General features: G+C 43.1%; 1 protein-coding gene across 1 annotated transcript in view; it reads left to right on the forward strand.

Moving 5' to 3' along the window:
- The first annotated feature begins 6,298 nt into the window (after positions 1–6,298).
- Positions 6,299–21,591, forward strand: part of capns1b (calpain, small subunit 1 b) — a 34,520-nt gene continuing 19,227 nt past the window's right edge. The window contains exons 1-5 of the mRNA XM_078533384.1: positions 6,299–6,438; positions 6,826–6,952; positions 13,412–13,430; positions 14,754–14,846; positions 19,037–19,094. Coding sequence (XP_078389510.1) covers positions 6,864–6,952; positions 13,412–13,430; positions 14,754–14,846; positions 19,037–19,094 — 259 coding nt within the window. The 5' untranslated portion in view covers positions 6,299–6,438; positions 6,826–6,863. The remainder of the gene's footprint in view (positions 6,439–6,825; positions 6,953–13,411; positions 13,431–14,753; positions 14,847–19,036; positions 19,095–21,591) is intronic.

A 21,591-nucleotide genomic window follows, 5' to 3' on the forward strand; every position in this document is an offset into this window, starting at 1 on the left:
GCTCAGAAGATCATGAAGTCAGATCAGTATGGGTTGAGATTAGAAATGACAAGAGCCAGAAAACACTAGTGAGAGTAGGATGTAGGCCACTAATTGTGGTTATCTTGCTAGACACAGCATAAGACCATAAGACATAGGAGCAGAAATTAAGCCATTCGGCCCATCGAGTCTGCTCCGCCATTCAATCATGGCTGATAAGTTTCTCAACCCCATTCTCCCGCCTTCTCCCCATAATCTTTGATACCCTTACCAATCAAAAACTTATCTATCTCGGTCTTAAATACACTCAATGACCTGGCCTCCACAGCCTTCCGTGGCAATGAATTCCATAGATTCACCACTCTCTGGCTAAAGAAGTTTCTCCTCATCTCTGTTCTAAAAGGTCTTCCCTTTACTCTGAGGCTGTGCCCTCGGGTCCTAGTCTCTCCTACTAATGGAAACATCTTCCCCACGTCCACTCTATCCAGGCCTTTCAGTATTCTGTAAGTTTCAATCAGATCCCCCCTCATCCTTCTAAACTCCATCGAGTATAGACCCAGAGCCCTCAAACGTTCCTCATATGTTAAGCAATAAATAATTGGAGCTGGAGCAAGGGCAATGTAATAATTGTGGGGACTTCAATCTTCATAGACTAGGTAAATCAATAGCAAAGTTAGTCTGGAAGATGTTTGTTGAATGCTTTCGCAACAATTTACCAGAACCAACATTGTGGAACCCAGAAGAGATAATGCTATCTTAGATCTAGTATTGTGCAATGGGCCAGGGTGAATAGTAACCTAATAGTAAAAGATCCATTGGAAAAAAGTGATACAATTGAATTCCATATTAGGTTTGAGAGCAACGTACTCCAATCCCAAACAAAAATTTTAAACTTAAACAAAAATATACAGATATGAGGGCAGAGTTGGTTAAGGTTAATTGGATAAATAGACTAAAAGGTGTGGTGGTAAATAAATAACCAGAAGCATTTAAGGAAAAATTTAAAATGTTCAACAAAAATACATTCCATTAAAAAAATAGCAAGCAAGATCCATCCATTACAAGGGAAATTGACAATAGGATTAGAATAAATGATGAAGCTTATGATGTTATGAAGCATCCTAGTAAGCTTTAGGATTGGCAGAGTTTTAGAAACCAGCAAAGGGTGACCAAAAAGGGAAAACATGTAAATGTTAGTGCTTAGAGGCAGAGAGAGGGGAAATTATCATGGAGAATGAGCAGAGATAGCAGAGATGCTGAACAAATATTTTGTCTGTCTTCACAGTAGAAGACACAAATTACATACCGGAATTAGAGGATAACCAAGGGGATAATAAAAGCGAGGAACTGAAGGTAATTAATATGAGCACAGAAAGTCTTGGAGAAACTTAAGGGGTGAAAACCCAACAAATCTCCAGCACCTTGTGACCTACATCATCGCTTCGAAAAGAGGTAGCTGCAGAGCTAGAAGATGCACTTGTTATGATTTTCCAAAATTCCAGGATTCTGGAATGGTCCCAGCAGATTGGAAATTAGAAAATTTAACCCTGCTATTCAAGAAAGAAAGCAGGCCTGATATCTGTCATCGGGAAAATGCTGGAATCTATTGTTAAGGAAGTCTCAACAATGCACTTAGAAATTGATAGCATCATCAGGCAAAGTCAACAAGGTTTTACAAAGGGGAAATTGTGTATGACAAATTTATTGGACTTTTTTGAGGATGTAACTGGTAGGGTAGATAAAGGGGACACAGAAAATTTAGTAAATTTGGGTTTCCAAGAGACACTCCAAGGGTTTTTAAAATTCTTTCCTGGGATGTGAGTATCACTGGCAAGGCCAATGTTTGTTGCTCATCCCAAGTGGCCTTGAAAAGACCTTGAGAAGGTAGCACACAAAAGGTTAATAGGTAAGATAATGGCTCATGGAGTGGAGGATAACATATTAACATGGATAGAGGATTGGTTAACAGATAGCAAGTAGAGGGTAGGGATAAATGGAATATTTTCAAGTTGGTAGGCTGTACCTTATGGAGTGGTGCAAGGATCAGTGCTGGGGCCTCGGCTATTTACAATCTATATTAATGACTTAAATGAAGAGACTGAGAGTAATGTATCCATGTTTGCTGATGATAAAAACTGCGTGAGAATGAGGAGGACAGAGAGGCTGCAAAGAGATATAGACAGGTCAAACGATTGGGCAATAAGATGGAAAATGAAATATAATGTGGGGAAGTATAAGGTTATTTACTTTGGTAGTAATAGTAAAGGTATTTTATTCAAGAAACATGGCCACAGCCCCAAGGCTGTATTGCAATGTAGCTTGCATGGAAAAGAACACAAGAAATAGAGGGATATAGACCATACGGCCCATCGGGCTAGTTCCACTATTCAATACGATCTGGGCTGATCTTGGGCTTCAACTACATTTTCCTGCCCACTCCCTATATCCCTCAATTCCCTGAGAGACCAAAAATCTGTCTATCCCAGCCTTAAATGTATTCTATAGTGAAGTATCCACAACCCTCGGGTGGAGAATTCCAAAGATTCTTTGAGTGAAGTAATTTCTCCTCATCTCAGTCCTAAATGATCGGTCCCTTATCCTGAGACTTTGGCCCCAACCCCATGTTTTAGATTCCCTGACCACCTCTCAGCGTCCACCCTATCGAGCCCCTTCAGAATTTTGTAGGTTTCAATGAGATCACCTCTCATTCTTATAAACTCAAGAGAATATAAACCCAGTTTACTCAGCTTCTCATCATAGAACAACCCCCCTCCTCTCAGGGAGCAACTTAGTGAAACTTTGCTGTACCATCTCCACTGCAAATATAGCCTTTCTTAAATGTGGAGACCAAAACTGCACACAATACTCCAGGTGCGGTCTCACCACAACCCTGTACAACTGTAGCAAGACTTCTTTATTCTTGTTCTCCCAATTCCCTTGCAATAGAGACCAACATTCATATAAAAAATTCATACATAGGCTAAGTAATCAGGTTAAAAACATGTAAACTTGTGACAATAATGAAGTAACAAAAACAGACAAAGAACAGATAAGAATAGAGAAGCTGAATTTTTTTAAAAGATGTGAAACTTGTAAATGTTGATGTTCAGAGGGACTTAGTTATGTTCATACAAGGAACACACACATGCTGGTACAACAAGCAATTAGGGAAGCAAATGGCATGTTGACCTTTATTGCAAAGGGATTAGAGTACAAGAATAATGAAGTCTTGCTACAATTGTGTATGGCTTTGGTGAGACCACACCTGGAATGCTGTGCACAGTTTTGGCCTCCATATTTAGGGGAGGATATACTTGCATTGGAGGCTGTAAGAAATTAAGGCTCCTAATAAACTGGTATTTTCCGCATAGTAAAGAACTCATGAGATTAGCTCAACAGCATTGATTCTATATTTGGAAAGGCAATTTCTTAACAAGCAAGAATTCTAACAGTCTCTGGAAACATCAGGATCACTTGGTTCAGGCTCCCATGTTGACATTCCTAAGTTGGTAGGATGGTATCTTGTGTACCCCACTTCTCTATGCAAGTGTTTAGAAAGGGCCAGGAAATGACCCTCAGCATGACATAAACTAAAAAGCTGACCTTGAGCAGGGTGACACTAGGTAAGCTACCAGCTCCCAGAAAAAGGGTATATTAACAAGTCCTCGGGTCCTTGTGAGGTGGCAGTGCTCGTCAAGCAGCTGCTTATTCAGTTGGAAGAGGAAGAGGAGGAGGAGGAAGAGGAAGGCCAAGGGAAGAGTTCCCTAACATTGTGACTAGAGAGTAACATGCTGCTATCACAAGCTACTGAGGTCAACACACTCTGTGCCAATGCCCGTTAATCCTCTAAGATCAGTAAACCACTCAACTGTCATGGGCCATATACTTTTTCTGTCTAATTAATTAATGTATCATATCTAAACTGTTGCTTCTTAATAAACTATCTTAACATAACTTACTAATAGTTGACTGCCTGTCTTGGGTATCTGTGGCCCCTGAATCGAAAATCTTACAAGGTGGTACAGCAAAGATTCACTAGATTGATTCCTGTGATGTGAAGCTGAGTAAATTGGGTCCATATTCCGGGGAGTTTAGAAGAAGAGATGATCTAATCGAAACACACAAGATTCTGCAGACCGCTTGACAGGGTAGATCCCGAGAGATTGTTTCCCTTGTTTGGGGACTCTAGAACACAGGGGCTCAGTGTCAGGATAAGGGGCCAATCATTTAGGATGGAGATGAGGAGAAATTACTTCACTCAAAGGGCTGTGAATACGTTATTGTCACAAGTTTACATGTTTTTAACCTGATTACTTAGCCTATGTATGAATTTTTTGTATGAATGTTGGTCTTTATTGCAAGGAGATTAGAGTACAAGATTAAAGAAGTCTTGCTACAGTTGTACAGGGTTGTGGTGAGATAGCAGCTGGAGTATTGTGTGCGGTTTTGGTCTCCACATTTAAGAAAGGCTATATTTGCAGTGGAGATGGTACAGCAAAGTTTCACTAAATTGCTCCCAGGCATGAAGGGGGTTGTTCTATGATGAGAAGCTGAGTAAACTGGGTTTATATTCTCTTGGGTTTATAAGAATGAGAGGTGATCTCATTGAAACCTACAAAATTCTGAAGGGGCTCGATAGGGTGGACGCTGAGAGATTGTTTCTGCTGATCAGGGATTCTAAAACACGGGGGTGGGGGGCACAGTCTCAGGATAAGGGGCCGATCATTTAGGATTGAGATGAGGAGAAATTACTTCACTCAAAGGATTGTGAATCTTTGGAATTCCCTACACAGAGGGTTGTGGATGCTCCATCATCGAATGCATTTAAGGCTGGGATAGACAGATTCCCGATCTCTCGGAATCGAGGGATATGGGGAGTGGGCGGGAAAGTAGAATTGAGGCTGAAGATCAGTCATGATGGTATTGAAGGGTGGAGCAGGCTCGATGAGCCATATAGTTTACTCCTGCTCCTATTTGTTATGTTCTTGTGAAGGCTTGGCCAACAATTGTGGTGTGTTGAAACTTGGGGATGTACAAGAGGATGGAATTGGAAGAGCGCAGAGATCTCAGATCATAAGGAGTTTTCAGAGTTAGGGAGGGGTGAGGCCAAGGAGGGATTTGAACACAGAAATAAAATTTTAAAATTGAGGCTTTGCTGAACTGGAAGACAATGTAAGTCAGTAAGCACAGGGTGAAATGGATGAACAGCACTTGGTGTTAGGAACTGGTGTGAGTAAGCAAGATCACAGTAAGAGTTACCATCCTATGGATCACACCTCAAACTGATGTCTGTCTGTTAGATGCTTCACTTTGATATTAACTATTCCATTTCACCTTTTCAGGAGCAGAGAGTTGACTCTCATATCTTGGCCTCCCTCAACCAAAGCTTTCCCTATCCAGTCATCTGATTGGTGTCTGCAGAATGGATACTGCATCTGCCTACATAACATAATATTACATAGCATTTTTAGTCCAGAAACACACCATTTGGTTTAACAGGTCCATGTCAGTGTTTATGTTCCACCTGAGTCTTCTCTCACCCCTCTTTGTCTCACTCAATAAACATATCTTTCTATTCCTTTCTCCCTCATGTTTGTCTAATTACTTCTTAAATGTATTGAAGCTTCACCTCAAACCAGTTCTTGTGGTTGTTAATTCCACATTCTCACCACTTTCTCAGTAAAGAGGTGTCTCCTGAATTTCCAATTAGATTTATTAGTGACTGTCTTATAGTTATAGCCTCTAGTTTTGGTCTCTCCACCCCCCCAGCCCCACAGTTGGAGACATCTTCTCTGTCTACCCTATCAAACCCTTTAATAATCTTAAAGACCAACATTAGGTCACCCCTCAGTCTTCCCTTCTCTAAAGAGTTCCAGCCTCTTTAACCTAGCCTGACGGCTATAAGCTCTCAGTTCCGGTATCATCTAGCAATTTTTTGGGGAGCTGGTGGCATAGTGGTAACATCGCTGGCCCAGTGGTCTGGGCTAATGCTGTGGAGACATGGGTCCAAATCCCATCGCATCTGGTGGAATTTAAAAATCAGCAAATAAAATCTGGAATTGGAAGCTAGTCTCAGTAAAAACCCACCAGATTCACTCGTGCCCCTTTAGGGCAGGAAATCTGCCATCCTTACCTTGTTTGGCCTACATGTGACTCCACACCCACAGCAATGTGGTTGACTGAAATGTCTTAGCAAGCCCCACTCAGCTGTATCACTGTTACAAAGAATGCTACAAAGCCTACAAGACTCAAGTCAGGAGTGTGAGGGCATACTCTGCACTTGCCTGGATGAGTGCAGTTCAACCAACTGAGAGGGTGCGTTAGGACCCAGTGGCGGATATGCCTGCGCAGTAAGGGAGTGGACACAAGCAGCAGAGCCGGATTGACAGCTTTCCACGCACAAATCCGGTTGCAGAAGCGGAGAGACTGCGCCATTTATCTCCAGCTGGATCCATATCGGTAAGGAGGAAATCCTTTGGTGACTTTTTCTCCTGTGCAATATTCTGAACGTTTGGGGGGGGGGTGGGGAATTGTTTTTAGAATCCTCTGAAACATTGTAACTCGCATTTGTAACATTGTATCGAGTTAACTCGGCCTGAAACTGACGCGATTGTAACATTGTATCGAGTTAACTCGGCCTGAAACTGACGCGATTGTAACATTGTATCGAGTTAACTCGGCCTGAAACTGACGCGATTGTAACATTGTATCGAGTTAACTCGGCCTGAAACTGACGCGATTGTAACATTGTATCGAGTTAACTGGGGGAAACTGACGAAGAGCTGGTCTCTGGCCTCTGGTCTGACCTGGTCTGCAATTGATCCAACCTTTTTCTCTCTCTCGCAGCTTTTTCCTTCTATTTGTTTGAATCTCTACATTTCACCATGTTTAACATGAAGAACATCTTGGGTGGAGGCGGCGGCGGTGGCGGCTTGGCTGGCCTACTAATGCAGGGACTGTCCGGCGTTATCAGGTAAATTACTTCATTAAACGCCTTGCTTAGTTAGGGTTGGGATTTAAAAAAGAAATGAAAGCGCCTCTCCCGAGCTGTTTCATTTCTCCCCTCCATTTTGTGAAGATTATCTTGTAAAATAAGTTCAACAGAATTAAGTCTGTACTTAATGTCTCGTTAAGATTCATTCACTTGGTGTTAACTTGTCCACATCCTGTTCCAACTCATTTGTATCCATTAGACTCCGAGTTTCACTCCCTCTGTTTGTGCTCAATGGGCGCGGTTCGCCAACTCTCAAAACTATGGCTCCATCACCCAATAGTGTGAAAGGGTTGCTGAACAAGTTTGTTAAAATATCCAGATCCGTCAGTGGCTCAACTCCCAAGGACATTTTTAATCACCGGCCCTGCAGGTTCCATCCTGGGATCACGGGGTTTAAACTAAGATAGTTTTCATTTGGCAGATTGTTGTACTGAGTGTATCTGAACACTTGGTCCCTCCCAGTTTAGAGTGCGGTCACCAAGAATACCAACTCTGTTTGGGTCCATCATTCTAAAGATTATAACAGCCAGTTGTGTGAAGTATAAGCCACCTCCATAGCATTTCCCCCCCCCGTGTAGATTGTGTACAAATGAAAACCTTACAAACTAAACCTTAACCTGACAGGGAGATTAAAAAATATTGTTGAAGTTCAAACTCCTGCAAAGGCCCAATTGCCTTGAATTACACTGGGCCATGTGTCAATGGTGGGTGCCCGGTTAAGACCCTCACCATTAACTATCATTTGAGCTGACTGGAGTGGGTCCAAGTTGAGTGGAGTGCCCGAGGTGGTGGCTGCAGTTAAGGGCCGTGCAAGATTTTGAAGCAGTCAGTCAGTGACCAAAGTCACCAAGAAGCGGAGAAAATCTGGCAAGCAGAGCGTTTGCAGGGGGCTAACCCAAATCCACCCTTCCACCAGGATCTTGTACAAGGTTATGGGTGTTATAAATTCCTTCATTGTCGACATTTTCGAGCGCATCAACTCTGAGGCCTCGCCCTTGATTCACTACAAGTGTCATGCCATCTCGGCCAGGGAGATCCAGAGTGCCGCCCGCCTCTGCTGCCAGGGAAACTGGCCAAACACGCCGTCTCCAAAGGCACGAAAGCGGTCACCAAATACACCAACTCCGATTAGGTCAATCATTCTAAAGATGATTTACTATCATTAGTCCAATCAGTTGATCCACTGAATTGAGGACTTTAGCAAACAGCAGGCGTCAGCTTCTTGTTACATTTTACAGATTGTTCATTTCTGATTAACCCCTTGCTGCACACAAATCAAAATACATTATTAGTAGGATGGGCTTGGAAGGTCGGTTTGGCCAAGTTTGTTTGGGTAGGTAGGTAAGAAACTGGAGCTGTAGTTTGTCAGTGAAATGTGTTTTATGTAACCTTCATGTTGTCATTATGGCTTGGGCCAGCTGGGGTAGCAGCAGTGTGGGAGATGCCTCCAGTATGGTAACATACTATTCCTGATTAATTATGAATGGAGGCCATTAGACAGGATTCGCCAGATCATTTGCTGCTGTGAACTGTTCACTGAATGTGTTGTGATTCAATGCAGATTTATATCCACAGTCTCCTTAAAAAGAGAGGCCTGCATTTATATAGCAGTCATCCCAAAGCATTTTACAGATTTATTTAAAATCTGAGAAATGCAGCAACCAATTTGCACACAGTGAGGTTTGCCAGTTAAGGTAAAATGGAGTGAAAGGGGGTCATGTGACCTCTGCCTGACATGAAGTCTGGGTGGCTGGGAGGTTGATTTATTGGGAAGAAGGCACAAGATGTTCACACTTGTAGACAATAGCAGGAGCAGTTGTGCTGACTGTGGGTAGACTGGTAGTCTCCTAGTCTTGCAGGGAGGTGTTAGGAATGTCACATTTAAACTTTAAGCTGTCTGTTTAATTCCAAGATAGAATGGAGGTGGGGGAATCTAGAATATAGCTAATTAGCATTTCTACCTGGATACAAGCCCCATGTGATTCATGTTGCCATGGAGATAGGTTTTGGGAAGGGAAAAGTCAATAAGGAAGCCATTGTAATATTGGGTTATAGAGTTTCTAAGATATCCCTGAAACTCAGGCACAGGTCCACCCATCTGCAGCAATCTGAGAAAAGGAGGCAGAGGCAGCCAGTCCTGTACCTGAAGCAGAGAAAATTCACCATTAGAATGTGGGTGGGAGCTCATGCTCAGATTCAAGAGACCAAGTTCCTGACAATTTAAAGGAGGCTGGAAGATTTACCTAGCTTAGGCTAGAGAGAAGGAATCTTTAGTGTAACCCTTGCATTAAAAGTCAGTTTGGGATTAGAAGTCACCCAGCTGGAAAAAGAAAGGAAGCAAGCTCTTTGGAGTCGGGAGTGGCTTGGGACTGGTTCCTGGAGAATGAAATAGACTTAAGGGACAGTGTAAAGTACAACCATAGCAGGAGAGTTTTGGTCATATTTAAAGCTAAATGGGGAATTTCTTTTATGTAGTTCAGTGTATAAGTTGCCTACTGAATAGTGTTTGGACAATATTGCTTTTAGTTTTTTGTTACAGTAAAATTTGGGCTATTTCAATACTCCCCAATGATTGGATACAGAGCTTGCACTAGAGAAGGAATGTGGAATAAAAGCCAAATACTACCAATGCTGGAAAAACTTAGCAGGTCTGGCAGAATCTGTGGAGAGAGAGAAAGAGATAATGTTTCGAGTCTCTATGACTCTTCTTCAGAGCTAAAGAGCTTTAGGAATGTTGGAGGCTGCTACCTGACGGAATAATACATTGTAGGGTGAAATCCAGTGAAGGAGAAAATAGCATTCCCTGTGGCTCAGTGGGTAGTTCTCCCAGGACTAATTCCTAATCTTATACTGTTTCAGGTCCCCAGAATAGAGGGGTGGAAATTTAGCCAAGGTTCCTGCTCACTGTCTCCTGACAGCTCCTGGCCATCTGCTTCCATTGGGAAGTAAACTTGTTCCGTTGGTGGGGGAGGGGCTCTGACAAAATCCAGCTGCTACATTTTGGGTTCCATGATTGGAAATTAGATACTTGAACAGAGGACTGGAGGATTGTGCTGGTGCGTATGGGTAGGCTTAATGATAGGAAGTGAGGAAATTGGCAGGAAAGTTGTTGTCTTGTGCATCTTCCTCCCTGGGAGAGAGGTGTCAGCTGTGGCTCAGTTCATAGCACCCTCGCCTTTGAATCAGAGGGTTTTGGGTTCACGTCCCACTCCCGGAAACCAAGAACTGTGATTGTACTCGAAAGAGTTGCAATCTGTGACTGTTGGTAACTCGAAAGAGTTTCCTCCCTGGGAGAGGTGTCAGCTGTGGCTCAGTTCATAGCACCCTCGCCTTTGAATCAGAGGGTTGTGGGTTCACGTCCCACTCCCGGAAACCAAGAACTGTGATTGTACTCGAAAGAGTTGCAATCTGTGACTGTTGATAACTCGAAAGAGTTTCCTCCCTGGGAGAGAGGTGTCAGCTGCGGCTCAGTTCATAGCACCCTCGCCTTTGAATCAGAGGGTTGTGGGTTCATGTCCCACTCCCGGAAACCAAGAACTGTGATTGTACTCGAAAGAGTTGCAATCTGTGACTGTTGATAACTCGAAAGAGTTTCCTCCCTGGGAATACCTGAATCTCAATTTTGAAGGTGTGTGCATTAAATAAGTGTGTGAGCCCCTTATCAGCAGGTGTGGCTATTACCAGTTGAGTTTTTCCAGCTATTTTTGTTTTTGTGGCTATTACCAGGGTTGGTTCTCCTGCATTACATTGTCACTAGCTGCCTAGCCCTTCCCTCAGGTTAGTTACATCACACCTCATGGAGAACAAGTTCTGACAGCCTTGCCACTGGGAGTTTTGGGCAGCACTAGTCAAATTGTCTCCATTGTCCACAATAAGGCAAAGAACCCATTGTTTTAATAAACTGGAACTTTATACCATGTGATGGATGTGCATCCTTTTAAGTGACCACGGCTTCATTTGTCTAATCAGTTTAGCTTTGTGAGGGAAATGTGCAGGTTTGGAAAATATTTGTAAACTTCAGGCAGTGCCCGGCTTTAAGTAACTGGAAGTTTTTTTTTCTGCCTGAACCTCGGAGGTGTAATAAACCATTGCCTAACGATCCAGCTCTAGATACTGCATGCTGCTGATACAAACTTCATTTTGAGGTTATGAAAGAATGAATAAGACTGCCTTTTGCAGTCTCCAGTGAGTCACCCTATGGGTTACTGTCAAAGTGTAAGTCCCTTGATAAGTGAATGTCACAGACAATGCAAAGCAATATGGAATCTGTTAGTGATGCTGGCTGAGGGATGAATGTTGGCTAAGACACCACAGAGACCGCCCTGCTCTTCAAAATACTCTCATTGCCTCATTTCTGAGCAACTAAGAACAGACAGGGCCCCAGTTTTGGTGCACCGCCCAGTGCAGCACTCCCTCGGCGCTGCAGTGAAGTGTCAGTCTAGCTGGCGTACTAAAGCTTTTGAGTGCGACTTCAACCCACAACCTCTACCACAGAGCCACAGCCCTGTTAAAGGCGGTTGGAAGACCATAGTAATCACACCTTGAGGTGTTGGGCTTGGTGGCTGCATTTGCAGCGTCTCGGTTTAAGGTCCATTCCAGAGACCTGAACACAATTGAGGTTAAGGTTCTGCTGTGGAACTGGAGGAGTGACTGAACAACTTTCTAAAGTTCTTTTTTCTCTCATCTCCTTCATTTTGCACCCTGGAAATTTACTACTTGTGTTAGGTTTCTACAGAACTGATTCAAGTAGGTGTAAAATTTTAGTTTTGACTGGTTGACCCTGAGGTAGAATCTCTGGAGTGTGCACAATTGTTTGAAAGGAGGGTTTGTTAATTTGACCCCAAGCCAGTTAAGTATGAAACTCTTTCGAGTTATCAACAGTCACAGATTGTAACTCTTTCGAGTACAATCACAGTTCTTGGTTTCCGGGAGTGGGACACAAACCCACAACCCTCTGATTCAAAGGCGAGGGTGCTATGAACTGAGCCACAGCTGACACCTCCAGTTAAGTATGAAACTGGACACTAACACTTTTCTTGATAATAGGTTGATTTACAGAATGCAGCATTACATGTCTGCATCTGACCTACTACACCTGTGTCCCAGCAATCAATCTTTATACTCTTTTGGCTAAATCAGTAAATAAAACAAATTAATTAATCAATTACAGAGTTAAATAAAAGTGATAGCCTCAGTATCTCTTCTCTTCATAAGTACTTAATTAAACAATGCCCTTCACCTATATATCTTAACATAAATAACAGAGTTGAATTTCAATCTTCTCTTTCATCCCTTTTGCTTCCATCACAACCTCTCCCCTCCCCTTCTCCCAATGATTACTTGTCCAGACCATCTCGAGCAATAAACACATTGGCCAGTACCTATAAGAGCATAAGATGTAGGAGCAGAAGTAGGCCATACGGCCCATTGAGTCTGCTCTGCCATTCAATGAGATCATGGCTGATCTGATAATCCTCAACTCCACTTTCCTGCCTTTTCCCCATAACCCTTCATTCCCTTACTGATTAAAAATCTGTCTATCTCAGCCTGGAATATACTTAATGACCCAGCCTCTACAGCTCTCTCTCAAGAATTCCACAGATTCACTTCCCTCTGAGAGAAGAAATTCCTCCTCATCTCTGCCTTAAATGGGTGACTCCTTACTCTGAGATTATGCCCTCTGGTCCTAGACTCTCCCACAAGGGGAAACAACCTCTCAGCATCTACCCTGTCAAGCCCCCTCAGAATCTTTTGTTTCAATAAAGTTGCCTCTCATTCTTCTAAACTCCAGTGAGTACAGGCCCAACTTACACAACCTCTCCTCATAAGAAAATCCCTCCATATCTGGGATCAACCTAGTGAACTTTCTCTGGACTGCTTCCAATGCCAGTATATCTTTCCTTAGATAAGGGGATCAAAATTGTTCACAGTATTCTAGGTGTGGTCTAACTAGTGCCTTGTATAGTTTTAGCAAAACTTCCCTATTTTTATACTCCATTCCCTTTGAAATAAAGGCCAACACTCCATTTGCCTTCCCTATTACCTGCTGAACTTGAATGAATCACAAAAAGCTAGCATTCATGCATCTTTCCACCCCCCCCCCCCCCACAAATACAATTGGTACGATTCGACTATTTGGGCAAGCTGGTGATTTAAGGGGTCTGTCATCTTCGTTGTGCAGGGTGTTTGCCTCCAGAACTTGATGCACTTCAGTGCTTTGAGATATTAAATACATGGGGGAGAAGGTACTGGAGGATATCTCAACAGGGTGAGATGAAGTAAAGAGAGTGGGGGGAGGCAGCATAAACACAGGATTGAATGACCTGATTCTGTGCTGTACATTCTATGTAAACCTGTTAAATTTACATATTTAAATGTGTTTAATGTTTGCAGCATTTAAATATATATTCCTTTTTCTTTCCCATGCTCTGCCTTCAGCCAAATGGCAACTGGTCCGGTAAGTAACTTGAATCTTCCTTAACTGTTTTAAGTTGAATGAGGCTGTTTGTACACAAATTAAATGTTAAATATTTTACTTGTGTTCAGAAGTTTGCTGTAGCCTTGGGTTCTGCTTCTGATCAGAGCTTTAAAAAATAATTGTCTACGCTGCTATTACAGCCAGGATTGTTCCATTGCCTTTTGTCCAGTGTCCCTTTTTTAAAGTTCAAATATTGACTGATGTCACCAACATTTCACTGTCCATGCTCAGATATGAAGAACAACCCCCTGGTTGAGCTGTTTAGAGAACAACTGGTGCTATGAACTCGTCTCGATGTGAGTTAGTGCCATCAGGAAATCTGTGATGCTGAGAAGTGGGGACAGCACCTGGAATTGTATAAATGCATGTGGAACAGCTGCAGTGAATATCAGTCTTCAAAGGGTTTATGTGCAATGGAGGGCACAGTGTCAGTGTTGTTCAGTGCCACTACCCACACTTGTGCCCGTGGTTCACTTGTCTGTCCTGTTCCAGGAAAGGTTTACGTGAATCCTACCACAGATAGTGAAAGCCAGACCGGATGGGGTCCTCAATGATTACTTTTGTTGGCTTGGTTAGTGGCCTGCAGGCAAGATGCCTGGAAACACATTCAATTATCTTCAAGAACAGTGAGAAATGAGAAGCACTGATGGCCAATCCTCTTCATCGCCCCATCCCTGCCAACCGTGCCCCATGTTTGGAGAGCCGGTCAGCAACCCTGGAAGGACTTTTCTTCCTTCTGGGAATAACGCCCGGGATGAAGGACATTAGTTACTTGAAGAAGCTGGGATTGCTTTTGAAGCAGGGAAGCTTGAGATTTCATAAAGATGTTCAAAACTATGAATGGTTTTGATAAAGCGAGGGAGAATCTGTTTTCCATTGACTGATGCTGGTAATTCAGTTCTTGTCCTGTCCTGCATTTAAGGCTGCCAACACTCTAGGATTGTCCAAGAATTAAAGATTAATCTGCAAAACCCATGGTGGACCATTCATTTTTTTTAATTTTTGAACACTTGTTATCAAAATACTATAGATGGGTAAAATAAAAAAAAGGTTTAACTGGGTGCATGTGGGCAGGTCATGTGATAGTCTCCAGGAAGAGATCGAATCAGAGCTGGCCTTGGGCCTAAGTAAATTTCTCAAGGTTTTTTTTTTAAAAAAAAACTATAACTGTACCTTGTGAGTATTGACAGTGGGGAACTAAGTTTCTTGTAATGACACTCTAGTCTGGAATTTTTTGACATTATGTAAAGGGCCTGTGATTTGGGCTCTGACCTTTCTGACAATTTGTTGACCTTGTTACAGGCTGAGCAGCCCCGCCATGTTTCCCAGGTCGAGGCCTATGAGAGCGATGAAGAACGGAAGTTTCGCCAGATCTTCAAAAGTCTGGCTGGAGACGTAAGCGTTAAAAGCGTGTTACAATATTTGTGAACTATTTGTGCATTTGGAGGTTTCTCCCAAATTAACTTTCTGCAGTTAACTGAAAGTTTTGGATACTAAGTTTCTGTTACAAAACTCTTAACACCTGGGAGACTCAGCCAGTCTCTTCACTTGAACTGCATGGACCAGGATAGGCATGGGGAGATATTGGTCTAGTGGTACTCCCCAAAGGTTTAGAGGGGAGAGAAATTGGATAGGGTTCATAATTGTCCAATCACCATTGCTCAAAAGGTGTGTGGGGCACACTGGGGCCAGCTGTGATAACTCTGCTTCCCCTGAACGGTGCAGCAAGTTGCCAGCACTTACTGAGGCTTAAGCATGAATAATGACCCCCTGTGCAAGATACCAGGGTTTATGTGCCTTTCAATTTCATACCTTGAGTTTGTGTGCCAGTCTAAAGCAGGGGTGGATTTTATCTATGAATGGTCTGCTTTAAGGAGAGGGAGTGGTGGCAATTAAGTCTTGGCACCTTGACCTATGACATTGAAGAATTAATTTATTGGTCTCCTTGTGTAAATGAAAGCACCTTCTCTCTTTTTTTTTTCTCTCTCTCTCTCTCTCTCTCCTCTTCTGTTTCTTGTTCTCTCTCGAGGTAGAGAATTGAGGCCTCGCCCATTATCCACAGTTGTGATTGAACCAATTGTGTGTTTGCTTAGAAGCCCCACCCAGACCTGCTGGTGTGCTTCTGAACAAGTATTAATCCCTGCCTCTTCTAGAGTATGCCCTGGGTTCTCTTGTGCTGGCTTTCTCTCAAAGGATCCACCTTTAAAATTAGATATTTCCTTGTTCAATTCTTTTCTTTTTAGATTGTCAGGACTCTTTTTTTTTTGACTGCAGTGCATCAAACAATATGGAAATATATGCACATTTGTACTGATCTTGACCTGAGTTTCCGGTCACTTGGGCTGGCTTTGCAGCAGTGAGATGTAATTTCACTTTGAAGTCACTCTAGGAGTTGTCTTTTGCAAGTTCTCTTATGTTAAATGTATCTGTATAAAGTTTTTGTGTTTAAAAAAAATCTCAAACCTATACCTTTTGGAGTATTGGTTCCCAGATTAGGAGGGTTGAGTCCTGGTGTTTAAAAAGGGGAATGTTGGCTGCTGTTAGACATGTTGACAGTTTTTGTGGGGTGGTGGAGGAGGGGGTAGTGATGGCATTCAGCAAACCCCTCCACGCCCATCATCTCGGGGCTCCATCTCAACTATTTTTGCGTTGAGCTGCCAGACTTCTGGTCCGATTCTTATTCGTGTTAGTGAGGGTGAGGGGCAGCAGAATGGAGAGGAACTGCTGGGCTCCAATTGCATGTCTCTTTTCTCCTGTTAGAAGGTAGAGACCTCAGGGGGACCTGTCGACCATTGCAGTTGACCCAGTCAGTGCCTTCCCCTCACTTTTTACATATGTTACAAAATTCATTGAGATATTCAACAACAGTTAGGGCATCGACTTCAAGAGGGAGGGGTGAATGTTGCTGGAGTGCAGCAATAGTTGACTTGTAAGCATTTTGGAAGTGTGTGTGTGTGTGTGTGTGTGTGTGTGTGTGTGTGTGACTCGCCACCAGGTCCACCCTAAATATCTACTCACTAAGGTGTGGTCACAAACCCATTGATGTGCAGCTGCTGAAAGAGTTGTCTGATCCTAGTTTTGGATCACTTTCCTGTGATTTGAGAGAATTAAATATGCCAATGCCTCACATTGAGGGACAAACTGTTTAAAAATGAAGAGATTTGATTTTTTTTTAAATGAAGTTGCTTTTTGTTTTCAAACATCAACCAATATAGATTAACAGTGTTTTCATAAATCTCAATGGTGGGTTATAGAGCTCTTTTCAAAAAACCTATTGTTGCATCTGGCAATGCCTTACACAAAAATAACCTCAAAATATACCTGTTATCTTCCTTTAACATGGGCATCTGCCACCCTCCCACATTCACTACTGGCTGAAACATTGTCTCCTTATGCAACCTAACCCACGTGGCCCAGCTTAATGCATTAAAAATACATTTTATTTGTACTGTAACTGCCTCCAAACTGGAGTTCATCAAAATATGAAGGCAGTCAAGTGAATACATGCCTGTGAATGATAACTGGCTGGTCCAGCCACCTCTCTCTCACACTTGTGATACCCAGTGTATCACTGTGCTTCACACTTATAAATTTCAATGATCAGTTTTAATCATTATTCTCATTTGTGATATCTCAAAATAATTTAACAAATGGACGTGGTAATGTAGAACAATAAATACTTGATAACCAAAGGAGCAGCAGAACTGTTCACCAGTAGACAAGTTGCAATTCAACAGTGCTCCCAATGCAGGGATGCACCTCAAAGAGCTTTACTTTGAGGAGTACAAAACATTGCACACTAAGCAGGTGGGGAACATTTTAAAATTGGAGCAGGGCAATGAAAGGCACAATAGGGAAGTGTTTTAGAGTATCTTTTAAAGGCGAGTGTGGTGAAAACTGAAGGGAGGGCAGGACTATAGTGACTAAATGTGGCACCATTGATAGTGAAGTAGGGAAAAAAACCTCCTAAGCTTGGTGTTCGAGGCGTGCAGAAACTTGAAAATTAGGCCAGAAACTTCAGTTAATGCTGCAGGACATTCCCAGATTGAGCTGAAGAGAGAGAGGCATGCAGTGCCAGCCCTCTGACCCTCGGCTCACCACCTCTAGCCTTCCCCCTGTGAGATGCTTGGCTCTTTCAGAAATAAGAACCAGTGTTAGCTCTGGCAGCAACTCTGTAACCAAGTTGCTTATCAGCAGACTGTTTCTTTCCATAGACAACTGAAATCTATGAGCAAAGGCACTGGAGTACTAAAACACCCTTTTAGAATAATATTTGTAAGTGTCGTGTAATATGTATCACATGATTAGACATCGCACCATCTGACCTCCAGCAACACTTCCTACCAGAATTGCCAACCTACTAGAAACTCTAGACCTGCATTAACATAGATGCTGTAATTTATGGTTTCAACGTTGGTGCAACAGCCTTTGGGTTTTCATGGGCCTGGCATATATAGGGTTAAGCAGCATTTTTCTCCTGCTGACGCCAGGCGTGAGACTTTGGGCATCGTCGTATGTCAGATTTGGAATTCTGCTCTCTGTTGCTGAAGGAAGGAGGTGGTGGGGGTGGGAGTGTAGCTAGAGCTGCTTTATCAATATAACCCAAAGGGCAAGGAATGAAAGAGCCGGTGGTGGTATAGCTGACCATCTCATTCTCCTCCCGGTGCGCTGCATATCCAATGAACCAACCCTGCTACAGCATACTTGCTGTGTTCCTGGGATGGTGTGGGGTGGGTAGAAAGAGAGAGATCCAATCAATGTCTGGGATGAAGTCCTGAGTTTTCGCAGCCCTTCATGTGATAGTGAGTTTGATTGAAATCACAACTTGTGGTCAATTCTCGTGTTGGCAGGTCTGGAGAACAGTCACATGGGGCTGTGTGTGAGGAACATCTCCTCCCCCAGGCTACCTCCATTTGCTTCCACTTCTCATTTTTCCCAAACAATAATTTACCATGAATTCAGTGGCTTCTATTTGCCCCCCTCACTGCCTGGGTTCCTTGCTGCTCGTGCATTACTGCACGAAGATACTAAGCTGAGGCCCAGCTCCTTTTGGTTGGGATTAGGGGGTGGGGAGGAAACTGGACTCTCTTTGCACATCCTAGTGACTCAACAAAGTTAGAAGATTTATGCCTGAGAGAAAGTTGCTGATGGTGAGCGGTGGTCAGGGTTGACTAGTAAGGGAGCTAACCTGAGGGAATAGGGAACCAGACTTCTGATTTCTGTAGGGTTGAATTTCAGTTATCGTATCGAGATGACATCCAATAGCAGTGTCTGGACTAATTCTACATCTCATTACAAGAAACCCATAAATTTGTAGGCCTAGGAGAAATAATCCTGTTCAGTTTTTCCAGTTAAGCGGTAACTTCTCATTAAGACATTACTGGGAGTAGGGAGGTGAAGAGAGAGCAAGATATCTCAATATGGATATTCATCTTTATTTAGTGTTGGAAATGCAATGTTCTGGGGTTAGGAGAAATTCTGGCCAACTGGTCCTTGTGTCCCTCCTGTAAAGCGATGGGAGTCGAAATATTCTCTTGGAATAAATCGTGTCTGCTGTGATCTAAGAAGGATCTGGTTCTTTGCAGGACATGGAGGTGAGTCCAGTAGAGCTGAAGAACATCCTCAACAAAATTGTATGCAGACGTAAGTAGTGGTTTTGTTTTTCGCGGCTGCTTCTCTGTATGATGTGGCCATACCAAATCGGCCTTGTAGGTATCAGCATGGCTCAGGTGGTAGCCCTTTCAACAGAAATTTATGGGTTTAAGTGCTACTCCAGAACTGTGACCTAATTCCACATACTCGTTATTCTTTGTTATCTAGGGCTAACACAAATCTACCTTTAAAATTAACAATTAATCTAGTATCATTTATGGAAAAGAGTTCCAAACTTCTACCACCCTTTTCCAAGAATTGTTTCCTAATTTCATTCCTAAAAAGTCTGACTCTTATTTTATAAGACGACTGCCCCCTAGCTGTGGAGAATATAAAGAAAGTAGGAAGAAGCTTAAGCAAGGAGTCAGGAGGGCTAAAAGGGGTCATGAAAAGTCACTGGCAACTAGGATTAAGGAAAATCCCAAGGCCTTTTATACATATGTAAAAAGCAAGAGGGTAGCCAGGGAAAGGGTAGGCCCACTCAGGGACAGAGATGGGAATCTGTGTTTGGAGCCAGAAGAAATGGGAGAGATACTGAATGAATACTTCTCATCAGTATTCACCAAAGAGAAGGACTTAGCATTCGATTTGTCTAGGGAAGAGTGTGTAGATAGCCTGGATCATGTTGAGATCAAAAAAGAGGTGTTAGGCGTCTTGAAGAATATTAAGGTGGATAAGTCCCCAGGGCCAGATGGGATCTACCCCAGAGTACTGAGGGAGGCAAGGGAGGAGATTGCTGGGGCCTTGACAGAAATCTTTGTATCCTCACTGGCTACAGACCAGGTCCCAGAGGACTGGAGAATGGCCAATGTTGTTCCATTGTTTATGAAGGGTAGCAGGGATAATCCAGGAAATTACAGGCCGGTAAGCCTTACGTCAGTGGTAGGGAAATTATTGGAGAAGATTCTTTGTGACAGGATTTACTACCATTTGGAAGCAAATGGGCGTATTAGTGAGAGGCAGCATGGTTTTGTGAAGGGGAGGTCGTGTCTCACTAATTTGATCGAGTTTTTCGAGGAAGTGACAAAGATGATCGATGATGGGAGGGCAGTGGATGTTATCTACATGGATTTCAATAAGGCCTTTGACAAGGTCCCTCATGGCAGACTGGTACAGAAGGTAAAGTCGCACGGGATCAGAAGTGAGCTGGCAAGATGGATACAGAATTAGCTTGGTCATAGAAGACAGAGGGTAGCGGTGGAAGGGTGCTTTTCTGAATGGAGAGCTGTGACTAGTGGTGTTCCGCAGGGATCAGTGCTGGGACCTTTGCTGTTTGTAGTATACGTAAATGATTTGGTGGAAAATGTAACTGGGCTAATTAGTAAGTTTGCAGACGACACTAAGGTTGGAGGAGTTGCAGATAGTGAAGAGGATTGTCAAAGGATACGACGGGATATAGATCAGTTGGAGACTTGGGCGGAGAATTGGCAGAAGGAGTTTAATCCGGACAAATGCGAGGTAATGCATTTTGGAAGGTCTAATACAGGTAAGAACTATACAGTAAATGGCAGAACCCTTAAGTGCATCGACGGGCAGAGGGATCTGGGTGTACAGGTCCACAGGTCACTGAAAGTGGCAACGCAGGTGGATAAGGTAGTCAGGAAGGCATATGGCATGCTTGCCTTCATCGGCAGGGGTATTGAGTATAAAAGCTGGGAAGTCATGCTGCAGCTGTATAGAACCTTGGTTAGGCCACACTTGGAATATTGCGTGCAATTCTGGTCACCACATTACCAGAAGGATATGAGGTGTTGGAGAGGATGCAGAGGTTTACCAGGATGCTGCCTGGTCTGGAGGTTATTAGCTATGAGGAGAGGTTGGAGAAATTTGGATTGTTCTCACTAGAGTGACGGAGATTGAGGGGCGACTTGATAAAAGTTTACAAAATTATGAGTGGCATGGACAGAGTAGATAGTCAGAAGCATTTTCCCAGGGTGGAAGAGTCAATTACTAGGGGACGTAAATTTAAGGTGAGAGGAGAAAACTTTAGAGGAGATGTGCGGGGCAAGTTTTTTACGCAGAGGGTAGTGAGTGTCTGGAATTCGCTGCCAGAGGAGGTGGTGGAAGCAGGTACGATAGTGGTGTTTAAGAGGCAGCTTGACAAATACATGAATAGAGGGATACAGACCCCGGAAGTGCAAAATGTTTTAGTTTGACAGGCAATATGATCGGCGCAGGCTTGGAGGGCCAAAGGGCCTGTTCCTGTGCTGTACTTTGTTCTTTGTTCTAGCCTTAGACTCCCCAGCAAGCAGAAATAATTTCTCACAATACGTTCCCCTTAATATCTTAAACTTTGATCAAATCACCCATTAACCTAAATGGAAAACAACTGTGGTCTGTTTAATCTCTTCCCATAGCTTAACCCTTCGAGTCCAGGTATAATTCTAGTAAAACTACACTACATTTGGAGTGCTGCATTTTTGGAGGTGTTGTCTTTCAGATCAGATGTCAAATGCCCCTTTGGCATCCTGACCAACGCTTGTTCCCG

Source organism: Cetorhinus maximus, chromosome 32 (assembly GCF_964194155.1).
Source record: "Cetorhinus maximus chromosome 32, sCetMax3.hap1.1, whole genome shotgun sequence".
Classification (NCBI taxonomy): domain Eukaryota; kingdom Metazoa; phylum Chordata; class Chondrichthyes; order Lamniformes; family Cetorhinidae; genus Cetorhinus; species Cetorhinus maximus.